The sequence below is a fragment of the Acomys russatus genome, chromosome 25 (genome assembly GCF_903995435.1).
Source record: "Acomys russatus chromosome 25, mAcoRus1.1, whole genome shotgun sequence".
Taxonomy (NCBI): Eukaryota; Metazoa; Chordata; class Mammalia; order Rodentia; family Muridae; genus Acomys; species Acomys russatus.
In genome coordinates this window covers 15303682-15323893 of record NC_067161.1, presented here as the reverse complement: position 1 = coordinate 15323893, position 20212 = coordinate 15303682, and the positions used below count along the sequence as shown (strand labels likewise).

Here is a 20212-nt window from a genome sequence, read left to right as displayed (position 1 = left end):
TGGATAAACACCAATGCACATAAAAATAATTTTAAAAAGAAAAAAAATGAAGAGAGCCAGATGTGGTGGTGCATGCCTGTAATCCCAGCACTCAGGGAGGCAGAGGCAGGCAGATCTCTGTGAGTTCGAGGCTACCCTGGTCTACAAAGTGAGACCAGGACAACCAAGGCTACACAGAGAAACCCTGTCTTGAAAAACAACACAAACAAAACAAAACAAAAAAGGAGAAAGACGATTGCCATCAACCTGGCCTTCATATTCAACCGTCAACCCAGAAAAAAGACACAATGAGCACCTACACACACACACACACACACACACACACACACACACACACACACATTGTTTAAAAAACAAAAAACAAAAAAACAAAAAACAAAAAACAAAAAACAAAAAACAAAAAAGGAAAAGAAAATCCAAAAGGCTTAAGTACAAACTTCACTGAACATAAAGATCCAGGGCAGAATGTGGCTCTGCCATTTACTAGTGTATGCACTAGGCAGCCTGCTCTTCCTTCCTCAGAACATCTGCATGTCATCCCACTGTGTGAAATCCAAGGGAAGCATGTGTCTAAAGAAACATGCCAGGTTAGCAATGCTCTCAACAGCTGCTGCAGAGAGTGCCTGCTCCTGACAAGACCCTCTAGAGCAGGAGTCCTCACGACAGACCACCATTTCACATGGCATCTACAAAAATAATCTGGCTCGGTAGCAACAATTAATCACTCAGGAAAACGGCCACTTGTTTTAGACGCCAGCCCCTGACACCCCAAAGTCCTCAGATTCTGACTAGAAGATATTTAAGCCCATAACTGTACTTCTTACATTTATGCAGGGTTTTTTTGGTAATTCTGCCATAGCGCCTTCTCTCTCTCTCTCTCTCTCTCTCTCTCTCTCTCTCTCTCTCTCTCTCTCTCTCACACACACACACACACACACACACACGACACTAAACACAAATATCCAATGTCTTTCTAGTATATCCAATATGTCTTTCCTAGCAATGGGGGAAAAGAAAAGGTTTGTTGTTGTTTGAAACACCAGGCTCACTCTGTAGCCCAGGCTGGCCTCCAACCTATAGCAATCCTCCTCCTGCCTGACCCTCCCAAAGACTGGGATTACAGGTGTGAGCCACAATATCCACCTTTGAGAAGATTTTTTTAAAGTTTCTTTCAGTGAGGTGAGTTCCACAAAACAAAGCAACACGGGCAATGGCTTACCTGGGAAGCATTTTGTACTTCAGATCCACCACTGAATGAATGGGGCACTCCCTTTCAGACTAGTCTGAGAAAAGACAGCAGTCAAGCATCTTCCAAGATCCTTTCCGTTTACTGTATCCAGCTTTCTTCAACAAAATCCCAAACATGCACTTCGGCAACTGTTGGAAGACAGAGAGCAATCCATACACCCACCATGGCACCAGCGGCAAATGACAGCCACCAAGAAGGGAAATATGGGCCGATGGAATGGTAGGTCTGAAGCACAGACCGCGGACATGAAGGGCCTGGAGCAGTACCCCTCACCTCAGCAGACAGAAGGATTCTACATGACAAATAATGAATACGGCTAATGTTAGTGTTTACTCATGATAAATACCAAACAATCTACAAATGAGAGCAACTAAAAACTCACTCAACGGTCCACATAAACTGTCCCTGATCATTCAATACAATGAACCTCCTGTCAGGTTTCTAGGACAGCTCTTCCACCATTACAAAAGCAGTTTGCCAGCCAAAATGAAAATAAGTGAGAGTTTAAATATCTCCCAATATTTACTGACATACCTAGCAAGGAAATCATTTGGTCTGCTGCTGAAAAGACATCAAACCTACATTATGTTACTCAAACATTGATGTTCAACTGGAAAACAGAACATTCTTAAATATATGACAATATAAGTGTGAATTTACAGTTCAAAAAGGCCAATACCCCACAATACCTAATCAAGTAAACCAAAGAAACAATAAAGAACACTAATCAATAATTTACAAACATTAGTTTGTAAATTTATAAACATTACAGTCAATACAAATCCTATTAACATAGACTGCAAATTCTAACAAACTATAAAAAAAAAAAAAAAAGACACTAAATAGGACAGACGACCAACAAGAAAATGAAGACTGAATTTACTTGTCACACTACTGCCAAAGTGTTCCTGCAGTATTAAATACCTAAGGGCTGCTGATGAGCCAAGCCTTGTACATTAATGACCATTTTTAAAACAGGTAGTGGCGCACACCTTTGATCCCAGCTCAGAGGCAGAGTCAGGTAGATCTGAGCTGAAGCCAGCCTGGTCTACAGAATGAGTTCCAGGACAGCCAGGGCTACACAGAGAAACCCTGTTGAGAGAGAGAGAGAGAGAGAGAGAGAGAGAGAGAGAGAGAGAGAAAGGGAAGGAGGGAGGGAGGGAGGGAGAGGCACACGCACGAGAACCCATACTAATTCACAAGAACTTCTCAAGTCCCCCATCTAAAGGAGGTAAAGCTCACACCATTTTCACAAAGCGCAGCTGCTTCTTAAGTACAAGGGTCAGAAAACCCATTATTCTCAGGACAGAAGAAATAAATAATTTCAAAAGGCCCTAAGTTAATAAGAACTACAAAATTACACAAGGGTGAGAATTTCAGCCTGGTGACAGAAAGAGCAAACTCCACAAATTATTCCACATTAAAAGGCACCCCATTACCAAAGAGGTATGCACTTCCAAGGTCCCAAGCACTAATGTCACAGCAGAGCGGAGTCCTCTTCTGTGCTAGTAGCAAATTACGTTCCCTTCTCAACTCAAGTGACCTAACTTCTCAGATGCACCAACAGAGCCGGTGATGATGACGGGTGTACTGATTTTCACACTCTGGGCACTGAATGCCCTGTCTGTGAGTAACTGTACCACAGTTGACCAGATGCAAACACCACAGTCCTCACGACTTGAAGCAAGCATGCAAGTAAAGCACCACACCAAAAGAAAAAAAGGCCAAGCTGTTTCTCACTAGCTGATGTCACTGAGTCAGAATGCCAACTGAGGATGTGGCTCAGTTACAGAGGGTTTGCCTGGCATTCAAAGTCCCAGGGTCTGTCCTTGGCACTGCATTAACCAGGTGCATATCCTTGTAAGCCCAGGACTCTGGAGGTGGGAGCAGGAGGATCAGAAGTTCAAGGGCATCTGTGGCTACACAGCAAATTCAAGGCCAGCCTAGGATACATGAAACCTGTCTTAATTAATTAATTAGACTGGAAATCCAGGTGTGACAAAAGTATCCAGTGAACGACACTGTAGCTAGTTGCTAAAAGAACATACTCTGCTTTTTCAAAGTTCAACTTACAACCAAACTGCAAGACAGGACACAGCAAACAGCCAACTCCGTTCTCACGCTGCCGAATCCTCTCTGGCCTTTGCCTGTCCTGGTGAGTTAATTTTTCACCCTTCCTTCAAAGAAGTTCTGGACAATACCTAACTGGTGGCGAGCTCTGCAGAAGATTAACAAGTGAAGGCTAAGAGAGTGAGGACTGAGTTCTCCTTGTCTCTTCACAGACAACCAAGGTATACTTTATCATTTGGGGGTGGGGTGAAGGTGGGGGGCATTGAGACAGGGTTTTCTCTGTGTAGCCTTGGCTGTCCTGGAACTTGCACAGTAGACCAGGCTGGCCTCAAACTCATAGAGATCCACCAGCTTCTGCCTCTCAGGTATTATCACTTTTTTTTTTTTAAGATTTATTTATTATGTATACAATATTCTGCCTGCACGTGTGCTTGCCCATCAGAAGAGGGCACCAGATCCCACTATAGTTATGAGCCACCATGTGGTTGCCGGGAATTGAACTCAATTAACTCAGGACCTCTGGAAGAGCAACCAGTGCTCTTAACCTTTGAGCCATCTCTCCAGGCCTTTATTCTGGTTTTTCTAAACAAGGTTTCTCTGTGTGGCCTTGGCTGTCCTGGACTCACTTGTAGACCAAGCTGACCTCAAACTCACAGAGATCCACCTGCCTCTGCCTCCCTGAGTGCTGGGATTATAGGCGTGCACCACCATGCCTAGTTGTATTATCATTTCTTTTTTTTTTTTTTTTTTTTAAGATTTATTATCTATTATTATGTATACAGTGGTCTGCCTGCATGTGCACCTGCAGGCCAGAAGAGGATCCCAGATCACATTATAGAAGGTTGTGAGCCACCATGTGGTTGTGGGAATTGAACTCAGGTCCTTTGGAAGAGCAGTCAGTTCTTTCAAGTTGCTATATGTTCTCGGCTTAATTTCTAAAAAGTTAAAAAGGTGTTGTGTAGAGCCCACACTTGGCTTTCCCTTCTGTAAAGCAGGGTGTTTCTCCTGGAAACCAGTTCCCACATTATATCTGCTCACTTCTTACTCACAAGCGAGCATTTTCCCTTTTCTCCTCCATTTTTCTTGTTAATGTCTTATTAATTTCTACCTCACAGCACTCTGGCCTGTGAAGGCCTTTATGTTGCCTAACCATAAGAAGGAATTTTCTAAACAATCTTCCTGCTGACATCACAAAACTCTACACAAAAGTTAACATTTGGGGCTGGAGAGATGGCTCAGAGCTTGAGAGCACTGTATGCTCTTCCAGAGGTCCTGAGTTCAATTCTCAGCAGCCACATGGTGGCTCACAACCACCTATAATGTGATCTGATGCCCCCTTCTGGCCTGCAGATGTGCACACAGGCAGAGCACTGTATAATAATAACAAATAAATAAATCTTGTTTTTTGTTTTGGTTTTTTGGGGGTTTTGTTTGTTTGTTTTTTGTTTTTCGAGACAGGGTTTCTCTGTGTAGCTGCAGCTGTCCTGGACTCACTTTGTAGACCAGGCTGGCCTAGAATTTATAAAGATCCGCCTGCCTCTGCCTCCCGAGTGCTGGGATTAAAGGCGTGCACCACCACTGCCAAGCTAAATAAATAAATAAATCTTTTTTTTTTTTTTTTTTTAAAGTTAACATTTGCTAAAACAGTAAGGCCAAGGTTAGACACAGCAACTGGATTGTCAGGTCCTCCCAGTCTGTCTCTCATTTGCCTAGAAAGACAAACTTCCTGTTAAGCAATTGTGATCAAGCAGAAACTTAACAGAAGGGAGCTCTTCTTGACCAACAGGTTTTCCCCTATTGTCAACTAATTCAATTAACAACAATTCAACCTGGAAGGAAACACGGCTTATTCAAATAGTAGCCAGAATCACCAGCTCTGCCAAGAATCAAAAACCTTCACTGCACAGAACACCCTAAACCAGTGAAACCTTAGTCAGCACAGCCAATGCTCACACACACTAATGGCCAGTCTCCTGCCCAACACAAGCTGGGGTGGAGGTAGGCATTTTTCTCTGTCGCTACACAGATCTGATCAGAATAACTGATAGTTCCCACTAAACATCATGTACCTCCCATATTTTCCAAACCATTGTGGATACTGTAAATGTATCATTTCCCTCAGAATGACTCACTATATCTATGGACTAAAAACAACTAAATGTTAGGCCTCTAAAAATAAATGCACATACATGCAAATAGCTTTACAAATAAACACATGCACAACTCATGGGGGAAAAAAGTTAACTTTTCCCACACCATCTGTCCTGATTTTGCTTTATAAAATGCAGGTCTAGAGCTGGGCGCAGTGGCACATGCCTGTAATCCCAGCACTTGGGGAGGCAGATCGATCTGTGTGAGTTCAAGGACAACCTGGTCTACAAAGCAAGCCCAGGACAGCAAAGGCTACAGAGAGAAACCCTGTCTCAAAAAAACTAAATAAATAGATAATAACAATAAAGAAATGCAGCCCCCCCCAAGGCTTGTCATGGTGGCACACACCTATCCTAGCAACATGGGAGGATGAGGCAAGAAGACGTGAGTTTGAGGCCAGCCTAAGCTAACGAGTTCAAGGCTAACCTGGGTTACGAAGTGAAACCTGTCTCAAAAATTTTAAACCACTTTTTTTTAAATGTTTCTAAAGTTAAACAAAAAAAAAGCTAGGTCTGCAAGATGGCCCCGACGGTAAATAAGATTGCCATGTGAGCCCAGCAATGCGAGGTCAGCTCCTGGAACCCACAAAGTGTGAACAGAGAATGACTCCACAACTTGTCCTGTCCACACGAACACCCATGGCACTCACAACACACAAACACTCACATACACACAGGTCACGCATATGCATACACAATAATAAAATGTTTTCTTTAAAAAAGCATCAGCCATGCCCGTAATCCTAGCACGGGAGGCGGGGAGACTGACACAGCCTGACCAACTTAGCAACGGTCTCAAACATTAGAATAAAAAAGGGGTCCCTGGCTTTCAGGTACCATAGTAAGGCTGCCCCCTCTGTAAAGCCCTTTCAAGTACATGTCTCTTGAAACCTTCCCATTGACTCAGAAGGATAATCAGGCTTCTACATGCCTTATTAGGCTTCCTTTAAGGTCACACAGCAAGTAAGCTCCTGTAATAGCGGTTTACTTAGGGGTGGACTACTCTCTGTATCTCAGCCATCTTGTCTGGGAAACTTCACCTAGTCCCGGTTCTCATAATCTTAACTTTACGGAGTCTTAACATCATTGCAGAATTGCAGAGCTTTGACAAAAATCAGGTGTTTTGCCCTACAGCCTATGCCCTTTCTGCTAGTTAAATCACACTTCCTAAGGTCAGGAAATGCTGGCAGCTTAACTAACTATTCTCAGCAACAGATATAACAGGAAAGTGGCTTCCTCAGTTCTTGGCTAATCGATGGGTCTAGGATGCATAAATCAATCTGCATCTATGTGCGTCTGTAAAGATGGTTAAATGTCGATGCATATCATGAGTGCCACACACCACCTTCCATTTTCTCTCACCAGTCTTTTTCTTCTATATACACCTTTGTGTTAAAGTTATTTAAAAGGCCAGGCGTGGTGGGGCACGCCTTTAATCCCAGCACTTGGGAGGCAGAAGCTGGTGGGTTGCTGTGAGTTCGAGGCCAGCCTGGTCTATAAAGCGAGTCCAGGACAGCCATGGCTACACAGAGAGAGACCCTGTCTCGAAAAAAAAAAAAGACTTAAAAGGTATCATGGCAGTTTTAAAAAACAATGTGAGGCAGAAGTGGTGTGTGCCTTTAATCCCAGCACTTGGAAAGCAGAGGCAGGCAGATCTCTGAGTTCAAGGCCAGCCTGGCCATCTACGGAGTGAATTCCAGGCCAGCCGGGGCTACCACACACTTCGCATGTGGTGAAGCAGTAAACGGAGCACTAGCTGCAGCTTCTGGTGCAGGTGTTTAGACACAACTGCAACTCTGCAATGATGCTAAGACTCCATAAAGTTACGATTATGAGAATCAGGAACAGGTGAAGTTTCCCAGACAAGAAGATGGCTGAGATACCACTATATTTTAGTCTTTACTACTTCATCCACTTAAGAGATTAAAAACAAAAAGGAAATGACTCACTTAAGGTCATTTAGCAGAGGGGAGTCTTTCAGGAACTAATAACTCAGTAGAAGTGTAACTAGCTAAGTTTTGTTCACACCCATGAGACAGAATTATCATCCTTTTTTTTTGTGTGTGTGTGTGTGTGTGTTTGTTTTTTGGTTTTTCGAGACAGGGTTTCTCTGTGTAGCCTTGGCCATCCTGGACTCACTTTGTAGACCAGGCTGGCCTCGAACTCACAGCGATCCGCCTGCCTCTGCCTCCCGAGTGCTGGGATTAAAGGCATGCGCCACCACGCCCGGCTATGTTTTTTGGGGTTTTTTGTTTGTTTGTTTGTTTGTTTGTTTGTTTGTTTTTCAAGACAGGCTTTCTCTGTGTTAGCCTTGCCTGTCCTGGGCTCACTTTGTAGACCAGGCTGGCCTCGAACTCACAGCAATCCGTCTGCCTCTGCCTCCCGAGTGCTGGGATTAAAGGCGTGCGCCACCACGCCTGAATTATCATCCTTAAACAGGGTTTCTCTGTGTAGCCTTGCCTGTCCTTGACTCACTTTGTAGACGAGGCTCGCCTCAAACTCACAGCAATCCGCCTGCCTCTACCTCCTGAGTGCTAGGATTAAAGGAACGTGCCACCACGCCCAGCCCGGCATCCTTAAACTTCTTTAAAATTACATGCTAGCTGAGCATGGTGGCACATGCCTTTAATTCCAGCATTTGGGAGGGGGAGGCAGGCGGATTGCTGTGAGATCAAGACCAGCCTGGTCTGCAAAGTGAGTCTAGGACAGCCAAGCTGTTACACAGAGAAACCCTGTCTTGAAAAGAAAGAAAGAAAGAAAGAAAGAAAGAAAGAAAGAAAGAAAAGAAAAGAAAAGAAAAAGAAAGAAAGAAAGAAAGAAAGAAAGAAAGAAAAGAAAAGAAAAGAAAAGAAAAGAAAGTGCATGCCAAGGTAAGGGTGGGAGGAATTTCCAGAGATTTCTTCTCTTCTTCCTCTACGTGCGTCCTAGGGAATGAAGTTTAGGTAGTCAGTCTTGGCGGCTGTATCCTTGCCTGTTGGCCTGTATCCTTAAAGTGTTAGCAGCATTTTGCTATCTTTTCACGGGAGGAGCAGCCATCCGTCAACCTGCAGCTCTTGAGTGCTTCCTAAGGAATGCCTATGCATCATCACCTCATACTACCAACTCAGGGTGATGCATAATGCAGTTTGCATTCTTTCCAGTGAAATCCACCAAACCAGACACACAGCATGGTGAACTCTGAATATTTCCAAAATGGATCACTGCTGTTATATCTCATCATAATAAAGCTGATTGTTACAAAGAAGTCTAGAAAACAGGTCTATAAAGCTGGCCTAGCACTGTGCCAATATAAAGCCATGAAAGTCACATGGCAATTAAATTATTCACTATCAGCAGATATAAAATCATTGTCTCTATCAAGAGTTCATTTACCAGCCAGGCGTGGTGGCGAACACCTTTAATCCTAGCACTTGGGAGGCAGAAGCAGGTGGATCACTGTGAGTTTGAGGCCAGCCTGGTCTACAAATCCAGTCTTGAAAAACAAAAAGTTCATTTACCACCTTGTCAAGGATGGTGCCACAAGCCCATAACCCCAGCACTTGCAAGGTAGAAACAAGAAGATTGGGAGTTCAAGGCCACCTTCAGCTACAAAGTTCTAGGCCAGCCTGGGTTCCATGAGACCCTAGAAAATGATAGGGATCTGGAGAAAGGGAGAGTGCATTAAGAAGAACGAGAGGAGGGAGATGGGAAAGAAGAGGGAGGAGAATGAGGAGAGAGAGAGAAAAGAGAAGAGAGAGTGAAGAGGGGGAGAGTACTTGTGAGGTCTCATGAAAGTCAGAGTCCCATGAAGGACCTGTGGCACATCTGGGCCTCAATTAGTCACAAAGGGGGGATCTGAATTTTGAAACTTTAACTATTCTACTATCACCATCTTCCTCCTCCAACCATCCCCCAGGATAGGTAGGGACGAACTCAAGCAAAGTGCGTACTGTAATAAACTACAGGTGTAGTCTCCATTATTGGTATTCCACAACAAATACAAAGTCATTCTCAAAGTAGTATTTTAAAACGTGCAACAATAGGGGCAATGGTGGTGCACTCCTTTAATCCCAGCACTCAGGGGGCAGAGGCAGGTGGATCTCTGTGAGTTCCAGGCCTGCCTGGTCTACAGAGCAAGTTCCAGAACAGCCAGGGCTATTCCATAGAGAAACCCTGTCTCAAAAAAACAAAAACAAAAAATATGCAACAAAGAAGTATCTTGATTATAAATTAAACAGATCATAAAGAAAAGCAGGTATCAACTATTTGGAAAAACTGTAGCTACAGAGTTTATAAATGTCTCAAGTAACAGGATCTAGGCACAGACACATAAATCAGATCTAGAATACAAGCCTAATCACTACAATTTGTTTGTCTGTTTTTTAGGGTTTTTTTGAGACAGGGTTTTTTCTGTGGAGCCCTAGTTGGCCTTAGAACTCATTTTGTAGACCAGGCTGGCCTCAAGCTCACAGAGATTCACCTGTCTCTGCTTCCCAAGTACTGGGATAAAAGGCATGTGCCACCATGACTGCCACATTTTTTTATTACTACTTTTTGTTTTGGTTTGGTTTTGGTTTTTCAAGACAGGGTTTCTCTGTGCAGCCTTGGCTATCCTGGACTCACTTTGTAGACCAAGATGGGCTTGAATTCAGAGATCCACCTGCCTCTGCCTCCCAAGTGCTGGGATTAAAGGCATGCGCCACCTCGCCCAGCAAAAATGTATGTCTTGATAATTTTTTTTTTAAACACTGCTGGGGATTGAACCTATGGCTTCACATATGCAAGGCAAACACTCAAGCAACTGAGCTACTTCTCCAGCCCTTTATTATTACATTTCTAAGAATCCTACATTAGCCAAGCGTAGTGGTGCACATCTTTAATCCCAGCACTTGGGGGACAGAGGCAGGTGAATCTCTGAGAGTCCAAGGCCAGGCTAATCTACAAAGAGAGTCCAGGACAGCTAAGGTTACAGAGACACCCTGTCTCAAAAAAACAAACAAACAAAACAAAAATCAAACAAACAAAGAATCCTACATTAAACCCCAACTTATGTTTTAGTTGACTGACAGCTCTTCAGCTTAATAGTAAACACTATCACACAAAGTCTAAAGAGCACATGTGCGCTTCATGTGCTCTCCCACTGCGGTGCACCCCAGCACTCAAAACAAAACTCTTTTTAGTAATAAGCTTAGAAAACCAGTATATGTGGGCCAGAATCTTTCCTTAGTCATATACTTAAAGACCAGCCTGGGGTTGGTTACACTGAATTTCTTCTCTTTTGAAAAAGAAGACATTTTGGTTGTTTTAAATGAATGTGTTTCAGTATGAAGCACTAGTCACAATGAAAGCAGACACATTGTTTATCTTTAAGAAGATGGACCGTGTATGAAGACACTATCAAAACAGAGCAAGATGGTTCAGCCAAAGGCACTTGACTTCATAAGCCTGACAACATGAGTTCAACTCCCAGAACCCCGGTAAACACAAGAGAGAAATGACTCTACAAAGTCGTCCTCTGACCTCCACATGCCCACTGCAGTGCTTGTGCTCATTCAGAATAATACATAAATAACAATTTTTTTAAAGATAGCTTGTTAAAATAAACCACTATGGAAGTTTCCCAAACTATCATAGCCAACAATTTAATGCTGAAAAGGAAATATGCCTCAGTACCTCAAGATCAAATGACAGAATCCTTTGAAAACAAACACACACACACACACACACACACACACACACACACACACTCACTCTCTCTCTCTCTCTCTCTCTCTCTCTCTCTCACTCACACTCTCCCCCCCCCCAAGTTTTTGCCACTAATTTTCAACAAGTCCAGTCAGAGGCCAGCAGACATGAGACTACTCTGTATTTGTTTGATGCTACTATACTTCCATCTGAAAACATGTACCTCAACTCCCTGGATAACAACTCCGCAGAAACCATGAGGCTATCCAACAGACTTTCAGTATCACCATTTATTATTTATAGCATTAAATGGGGGAAGAGGCTCTGATGTCACCAACCCTACCCAGCGGAATCACTGACTCAATTAAGCACTTCCCACTGGAGAAAATCTGACGAAGAAATCGCTTAGCTAAGTTAGGCAGGTCTTTCACCTTTCCTCCATACGGTGGAGCAGATACTAGTTGTTACTGTATACGCAGAGATACAAAGAAACTGTCAGGGTTTTCACAGGAAGAAGCTCTTTCTATGTCCATTCGCAGAGGCTGATTTCCTCCGAACTCTCCTAGGCCCAGCTAGATTTCCCTCACGTTTACACTGGCAGGTTGGTAATACCAACCATATTTTATTTCTTCCACCAATGAGCAAAGTCTTCACTTTCCCAGCCACTCACTCATAGTCTCGTTCCCAAAAACCCTTCTAGCATCAAATCGGAGGTCAGAAACGGGCTAGGGGTGTCCGGGGAAACCTACCAATGGTTTCTAACAGTAAAGGGATGGCTACTTCTCCGTGAGCAAAGAATTCCCCTTACACACGACATTATTATTATTATTATTATTATTATTATTATTATTATTATTATTATTATTAAAAGAGCGGTGGCAGTGATGAGGGCGACCTCTTCCCCCCTCCCTTCTCATTTCCCAAATGATAAAGTTATGGTTTCCCTCTCCTGGGGGATGGAATTCAGAGTACCTAGGGCCTTGGTATACAAACATCCTTCACTGCAGGGTAGGAAACCCTTTGTCCAAGAAGCCTGACACCACAGGGGCCCGGAAAAGAGGCCCCTTATCCCGCACAGCCTCAGACTCGAGGGCACCCCCAACATGCCAGCCCTGTGGGGCCTATCCGGGCATCCACACAGCCATGGCTTGGGTAGAGGGTGCTGAGACCCACCCCCACTCCCCCGCGCCAGGTTACGGAGGCCGAAGAAGCCCCAACTGGTCTCGGACTCCCTCCCACCACCATCAGCCTCAGCTCGAACGCGGCTGGGAAGCGCGTTGCGGCCCTGACCAGAGGAATCCAGGGAAGTGAAAAGAAATCCCTTTCCAAAATGAGAGTGCGAAGGCAAGGCGAGAGTGAGCAGAGGCTCCGGGAGGAGCGAGGCAGGGGCGCCGGAGACTGGCCGGACCTCGGGGAGGGGGGTTAAGGGCGGGGGGAGGTGGAGCGGAGGCCGGGCCGGTCCAAGAGCGTCAGCAACGAGCCATAGCAGGGGACCGGCCGGGCTCGGGCGGCGGGGAGCAAGGGCCGGCCTGGCGCGGACGCCGAGGTGGGCAGGCCCCCGGGCCGCCGGCCGGCCGGAAGAACGGAGAGCCAGCGGGCCTCACTCACCATAAGCTCGATGGTCTTGTCTTCAATCACCGAGTCGGGCTCCATGGCGGCCCCGGCGGCCCCGCCTCGCTCTCCCCGCACAGCAGCGAACGGCCCGGGCGGAGGAGGCGGTGGCAGCGGCGGCGGTGGAGGCAGCTCTCGCACCCACTCTAGCTGCCAGCCCGCCCGGGCCGCCGGCAGCTCCGCCCTCCCCCACGGCGGACGCAGGACGCACAGCGGGAACTACAACTCCCGGTAGCCGCAGCGGCCCGCTCGGCCTTGTGGGAGCAAGAAGCCACCCGGCCCACTCCTGCCTGGGGCCCGCCGCTGGACAGTGCGCCTAGAGGAGCGCAGGGCTGGGCGTGTGGGACGTGCAGACCTGGAGAATCTAGGGCTTGCTCGGAGCAGAGCCTAGAGAGTGCCGCGACTACTTGTCCCAGAAATCCCCGCGCGCGAGGTCTCTTTCCGGCTAGTCGTTCCTGACTTCCTGGCAGCCGGGGGCTTCCCAGACCCGGACGGAAACTCCGAGGCAACTCCTCACTCGTCTGAGATCTTTGCGGGTACGACCGATTTCCGCACATGCGCAGTGGGTGTCTGCAGTGCCCACTTGTCGGCTAGGTGGCTGAGCCACCACTCCGTGTGTGTTGCATTTGGTAGGGACAAGTGGTTGAGATAGATGGGTCCCAAGTGCACTGGCAGGTGTGGGAGGGGGGCCCGCGAGCCCCAGGACCCAGCCAAGGAAAGATGGACATCTCAAGAGGAAGAGTTTGGAGACTGAGTTGGAAACAGGTGGATGGAGATCTGCTACACTGACTGGGAGGAGCCGAGCCAAAGAAGCTGTTCATTCTGAAGACATTTTTTTAAGCATTCAGTTTTTACTAAGTACTGCCCCTAAGCACTGGGAATCAACTTCGAACATGACAGGCGAGACTCCTGTTCTCGTGAAGCTTAATTCTAATGGAAAGACCGCAGACATTAACCGAGAGTTAGCGATACTATGAAGGAACACACCTGGAGACTTCCAGTGAACTCCGCCTCTGTGTGACCTCCAGGCTGTCAGTACCCTCCAACCAAAATCCCCCAGGAACACGCTGATAGTTATTTCTAGCTGAAGCGGAAGAGAACATACATCATGACGAATCATGGGCATCTCAGTAAGAAACCTCAGATAATGTAGAAAAGGATTTGAAGAGGCTGTGGAGCGGGCACTGTCAGGAAGTGGGGGGGGGGCGGGTAATAAGATCGAACGCCTCGGACTTAACTCTAGGAAGTTGTATCGGGTTGCAGCTAATGCACTGTTCAATGGCAGCCCCTCGTCTTAGCCAGCTTCAAGTCTTTAGTCCTGTAGCTGTGCGTGTGGCTTGGACAGTGCTCATGTGTTTATCTGTGTTCACAAATGATTATGGGGTGGACTTGCTTTTATTTTGATCCATAAGATACTGCCGCAGAATGACCTCGTCGGCTGTTGATGGCCTGTGCAGCTGTTTGTGTTTGACGGGACACCTGGCTGTGAGGGCCAGGCTCTGGCTATTAGCAAGTATCTCAAGGGCCTGGCTGGTTTTACATGGCTCACTTCACAGTGTCAGAGCCTGCTTCTCAGGTCTTCTTCAACTCTCTGTCCCTATGACTTAGAACTCTTTCCATTTCTAAAGATCAACGTGTCTCAGTAATCTGTAGCCATCCAAATCACAGTAGAAAGCCCCAGCAGTTAGAGTTTGAAATGTTATATTCTTTATCTGGTGGCTTTTCACCAAAAGCCTGAAAGAAGAGCAGCTGGGAAAAGCCCAGCATTAGAGTTACTGCCATCACCTTGCTGTCTGGGGTTCGCCAAACTCTCTTCCCAGTCAGTAATGTACTGAGGAGGTTAGGTTAAATAACTTCTGTTTCAGTTACTTATTGCAACGTAACAAACTGTTCCAAAGCTTGGTGGAGTAAAATAACAATGGCTTATTATTTATGTATTTATTTTTACAATTGTGTAAGTTAACCAAGTTCATCCAGACTACGGTGATATAAGCTAAGCTAAGCTGAGGTTATACATGGGACTGTAATCAGCTGGGAACACATTCAGAATGATTTCTCATCCTCTGGGGCCTCTCTTTTCCACTGGCTACGTATCAAGCCTCTGGAGGGCGGCTTGCAAAAGCTCTGATTGCCCCATTGGCCAAAGCAAGTCATATGTCAAAGTTCATAGTGAGTGTGGGAAGTTCTATGAATACTGAAATCCTAGTTCATTGGAGTTCCCCAGTGTAGCAGCCAGCTAAGACCTGGAAGACCCCAGCTCCTGTCAAACAGGTATAGCGTGTAGGGTGTCACAGGATGAATATGAACCTCCCATGTGTTTTTTTAGCCTACAGTACTATTTTCATTGTTTTAAAAATCATCACACACACACACACAAAATCATCACACACAGGTGGGCGTGGTGGCACATGCCTTTAATCTCAGCACTTGGGAGGCAGAGGCAGGTGGATCGCTGTGAGTTCTAGGCCAACCAAATCTGCAAAGCAAGTTCCAAGTCAGCTAGGGCTGTTACACAAAGAAGCCCTGTCTCAAAAAACAAAACAAAGCTCCCTAAAATGTGAATCTTTTAACTAATTTATTTTGGCAGTGCTATGAGTTGAACCCAGGGCCATTTTGTTTGTTTGGTTGGGGATTTTTTTTCGGGGGGGGGGGGGTTGGTTTTGTTTTGTTTTTTTGGTTTTTCAAGACAGGGTTTTCTCTGTGTAACCTTGGCTGTCCTAGACTCGCTTTGTAGTCCAGGCTGGCCTCGAACTCACAGTGATCCACCTGCCTCTGCCTCCCGAGTGCTGGGACTAAAGGCGTGCGCCACCACACCCAGCTGGTTTTGTTTTTTCTAGACAGCATTTCTCTGTGTAGCCTTTGCTGTCCTGGACTCACTTTGTAGACCAGGCTGGCTTTTAACTCACAGAGATCCACCTTGCCTCTGCTTCTCTGAGTGCTGAGATTATAGGCGTGCACCACTGCACCAGCTCTGAGAAATGTCTTAATGGCCTAGGCAAGCTGACATGATTCTAAGTTTCCATAGCCAAAGCACTCCCACTACTAGGCAAATCTTGTTCCTGTGATACCCAATATTGGTAAGCTAACCTTTATCTGAATGGTGCACAGTCTGGAAAGCACAGTATGAGGTGATAACTACCTATCTCAGAAGCACACCCTTCTTGCTCATCATTCATTGGCCAGTACTTAGTCACATGACCCCCAAGAAGCTGGTAGGGAGCCTGCTAGAGTGCTCTTTGAGTACAATAGGAAACAGGAAGTATAATGCCCTGGGTTTCATGTCTAGTGCAAAAAAAGGCTAGGGAAGGAATTGGTAAACCGTGCGAGATGTCCCTACTCTGCAGGTATATAGTCACTTAAAAGCCTCAGTAAATGCGGTGCAAAGTTGTTGGCGTAACTCTCACCACCAGGAAAACAGTAACAAGGAAGAAGAGAAAACAATGTTGGAAAGGCATTGTGGTATGCTTCACAAAAAAATTTCAAACAAGTTTTCCTAGTACCTACATTTTAAAAAGTCCTTTAGTTGGCTGGGGTAGCACACACCTACGGTTGGTTAGTCTCCTTGGAGGCTAAGGCAGGATTTCTGTGTCAGCCTAAAAGCAACATATTGAGATCCCTATCTCAAAAAGGGGGAAAAAAAAAAAAAAAAAAAGAACCCATCCTCCCACCAATCAAATGGTTTCTACCGCTGCCAGTAACATCAGAGGAGGACTGAACCGAAGCCGAGAGAAACGTAGCAATACCTGGACACGGCGATACACAGCAAGAGCTTCAGCCGCCTAGAAAACTGAGGCAGAAAGACCGCATGAACCTAGGAACTAGAGACCAGCCTTGGCACCACAGGCAACGCTCTGCTGCCACAGCAAGAACCCTCATGACCAATTATAATTGTCTGTCACTCAAGTTTCAGGGAATCCAGCTCCCTCTTCGGGTGCACAGATATACATGCAGCCAAGTCACCTACATACACACACACACACACACACACACACACACACACACACACAAGTTAAAAATCAAATGTAAAAGAAAAAGACAACAATGATAATTTTGCTGGTAGGTCACTATGTGATTTTTTTTTTCCTTTTATGTAGTAGAGAAACTTTTAATTTGGAAAGGGAAGTTACACTTAGAAGAAGGCAGATTTTGTGTTACCAGATGATTGCCAGGCTGGTCTGGCAGAGCCAAGGGAGTTCTCTGGACTCCCCACCTTATGCCCAATCAGAGTCGTGGTAAAGCATGGAGCTGAAGAATCTACATATCCAACAAACTGCCATCTCAAGAATTCTTCTCTAGGGGAGGTCGAAGAGCGAATGTTCTGCTTGCCTCCAACTCCACAACCAAGAAAATAGGAGAAGCTCAGCCAACAATGTTCATGACAAGGTGCAGGGTCATACTGGAGAAGAGAAAATCTGCACAGGCTGGAAGTCCACCCTGCTCTGGGGTGGGGGGGGGGGGGGTGATCTGTACTCTCAAGCGAATGACTAGGATAAAGCCAAAGAAGAACAAGTTGAAAGGGAGGTGCCCACAAGGAGATAGGAGCTGGGCCACAGGCCCTGGTCAGCAGTGTGTACAGGAGATAGGAGCTGGGCCACAGGGCCTGGTCAGCAGTGTGTACAGGAGATAGAAGCTGGGCCACAGGCCCTGGTCAGCAGTGTGTACAGGGGATAGGAGCTGGGCCACAGGCCCTGGTCAGCAGTGTGTACAGGAGATAGAAGCTGGGCCACAGGCCCTGGTCAGCAGTGTGTACAGGGGATAGGAGCTGGGCCACAGGGCCTGGTCAGCAGTGTGTACAGGAGATAGGGGCTGGGCTACAGGGCCTGGTCAGCAGTGTGTACAGGGGATAGGAGCTGGGCCACAGGGCCTGGTCAGCAGTGTGTACAGGGGATAGGAGCTGGGCCACAGGGCCTGGTCAGCAGTGTGTACAGGAGATAGGAGCTGGGCCACAGGGCCTGGTCAGCAGTGTGTACAGGGGATAGGGGCTGGGCCACAGGCCCTGGTCAGCAGTGTGTACAGGGGATAGGGGCTGGGCCACAGGGCCTGGTCAGCAGTGTGTACAGGGGATAGGGCCTGGGCCACAGGGCCTGGTCAGCAGTGTGTACAGGGGATAGGGGCTGGGCCACAGGGCCTGGTCAGCAGTGTGTACAGGGGATAGGGGCTGGGCCACAGGCCCTTGTCAGCAGTGTGTACAGGGGATAGGAGCTGGGCCACAGGGCCTGGTCAGCAGTGTGTACAGGGGATAGGGGCTGGGCCACAGGGCCTGGTCAGCAGTGTGTACAGGGGATAGGGGCTGGGCCACAGGGCCTGGTCAGCAGTGTGTACAGGGGATAGGAGCTGGGCCACAGGCCCTGGTCAGCAGTGTGTACAGGGGATAGGGGCTGGGCCACAGGGCCTGGTCAGCAGTGTGTACAGGGGATAGGGGCTGGGCCACAGGGCCTGGTCAGCAGTGTGTACAGGGGATAGGGGCTGGGCCACAGGGCCTGGTCAGCAGTGTGTACAGGAGATAGGAGCTGATAACTTCAGCCCCTGTGGAACGGAGCTCAAATACTTCTCTAGGAACCACAAGATGATGAACGCCGACATGACGGAACACAGGACAGTTCCCACTGTGTAATTTTTGACATAACCTAAAATTCCAGGAGGGCAGCCAGAAGTGGTAGCACGTGCCTTTAATCCCAGCACCTGGGAGGCAGAAACAGGTGGTTCTCTGTGAGTTCAAGGCCAGTCTGGTCTACAAACTGAGAACAGGTCAGCCAGGGCTGTTACACAGAGAAACCTGTGTCAGCCTGAAAAAAGGAGAAAAAAAAAAAAAAAAAAAAAAAAAGAAATTCCAAGAGGTCTCATAATATGGCTGTGAGACAAATTACACTCATGTGTGAACAGGTTTTCTTACTATTAACAGAAAAAAATAATGTAAATTCTAGCAGCAACAACAAGTAACATTCACGTGCAGAAATGTTATGCAAATGAGCTTAACAAATTAAGTATTTAAAAGATGTAGTAAAATCTGTACTTCAGATATTAATGTGCTTATTTGACCAATTGTGTTTAATAACTGTAATCACACTTTAATCCAGAAGGTTCTCTTAAAGCGTATGATCATATACAAGGTAAAAAGTATGGCAACACTCAGGAGAGAAGTGTAATAAGGTGGTAATAAAAAAAAAAAAGACTTTGAAACAAGAAATATGTAATAGTTTTGTCTCAGTGTGCTTGATGTAAGAAAAAAATAGGATGAAATTCTTTCCAGAAAAATATGGAGTTGGAGAAAAAAAATGATTTAGCCAGGTGTGGTCGTACACGCCTTTAATTGCAGCACTTAGAAGGCAGAAGCAGCCTGGTCTATTTAACAAGTTTTAGGACAACCAGGGCTACGTAGAGAGATTCTGTCACACACACACACACACACACACACACACACACACACACACGCATTCAGGCATGCACACAGGCAAAAAGAATTAGATAGATGAGATGAGTAGGTACTGAAGTTTAGTTGTAAAAACAGACCTGAGAAAAACTCAAAAGCCCTTGGTGAAAGGAGCGGAGTGTAAGCGAGTGAGCCAGTGCCAAGCACACAGTATGGCACAGCACAGCTCAGCAGTGCAAGCAAAGGAAAGGGGAGAGACAGAACAGTACACGTCTCAGCACCATGCTGAAATGCAGCCTAATGAGACAAGGGCCCTGAATCTGCTGTCTTGGACTCGCTTTGTAGACCAGGTTGGCTATCCGCCTGCCTCTGCCTCCCGAGTGCTGGGATTAAAGATGTGCACCACCATGCCTGGCTGTAACTTGATTCTGATAACTAGCAGTGTGTGTGTGTGTGTGTGTGTGTGTGTGTGTGTGTGTGTGTGTGTGTGTGTGTGTAGCACACACCACACTCTTTTTGCCATTTTCTGATCTACGATCATTGTCAACTGACAACAATTGCTTGCATTTCTGTAGCTGATTGTGTTGGGTGTTATTGCTGTTTAGAGTAGTTTGCTTTTCCCTCTCTGAGGGAAAAGCTCCCGGAGATTTAGCCCCCCCAAAAGACGGCTTTTCAGTGAGGTCACCAGATACAATGGAGGGAGATTCCCAAAACAACAGAACACAGAATGAACACAGTCACCAGAAATAGGCCACCTCCCAGACACAGTGATTGAGTAGCTACCAACTCTGAGAATACGGAGATGACCAAAGTCCCAACAGAGATTTGCAGACCTACCTCTAAATCATCAATGGCTTTAAAAAAAAAAAATTATCAATTCAGACCTGGCAAGATGATCCAATGTGTAAAATCATTTGCAACCAAGATTGATGACCTGAGTTCAATCCTTGGGACCCTCATAATGGAAGGACAGAATCAACTCCTGAAAATTGTCCTCTGACCTCTATGTCTGAGCTGCAGCGCGCGCGCGCACGCACACACACACACACACACACACAGTGACAGTTTTGTCAACTTAGCACAAACTATAGTCACCAG

General features: G+C 46.3%; 1 protein-coding gene across 1 annotated transcript in view; it reads right to left on the bottom strand.

Annotated features, from left to right (window-relative positions):
- Nucleotides 1-12946, bottom strand: part of Fbxw11 (F-box and WD repeat domain containing 11) — a 100299-nt gene extending 87353 nt beyond the window's left edge. The window contains exon 1 of the mRNA XM_051168066.1: nt 12742-12946. Within this exon, the coding sequence (XP_051024023.1) occupies nt 12742-12786 (45 nt within the window). The 5' untranslated portion in view covers nt 12787-12946. The remainder of the gene's footprint in view (nt 1-12741) is intronic.
- Nucleotides 12947-20212: the final 7266 nt, after the last annotated feature.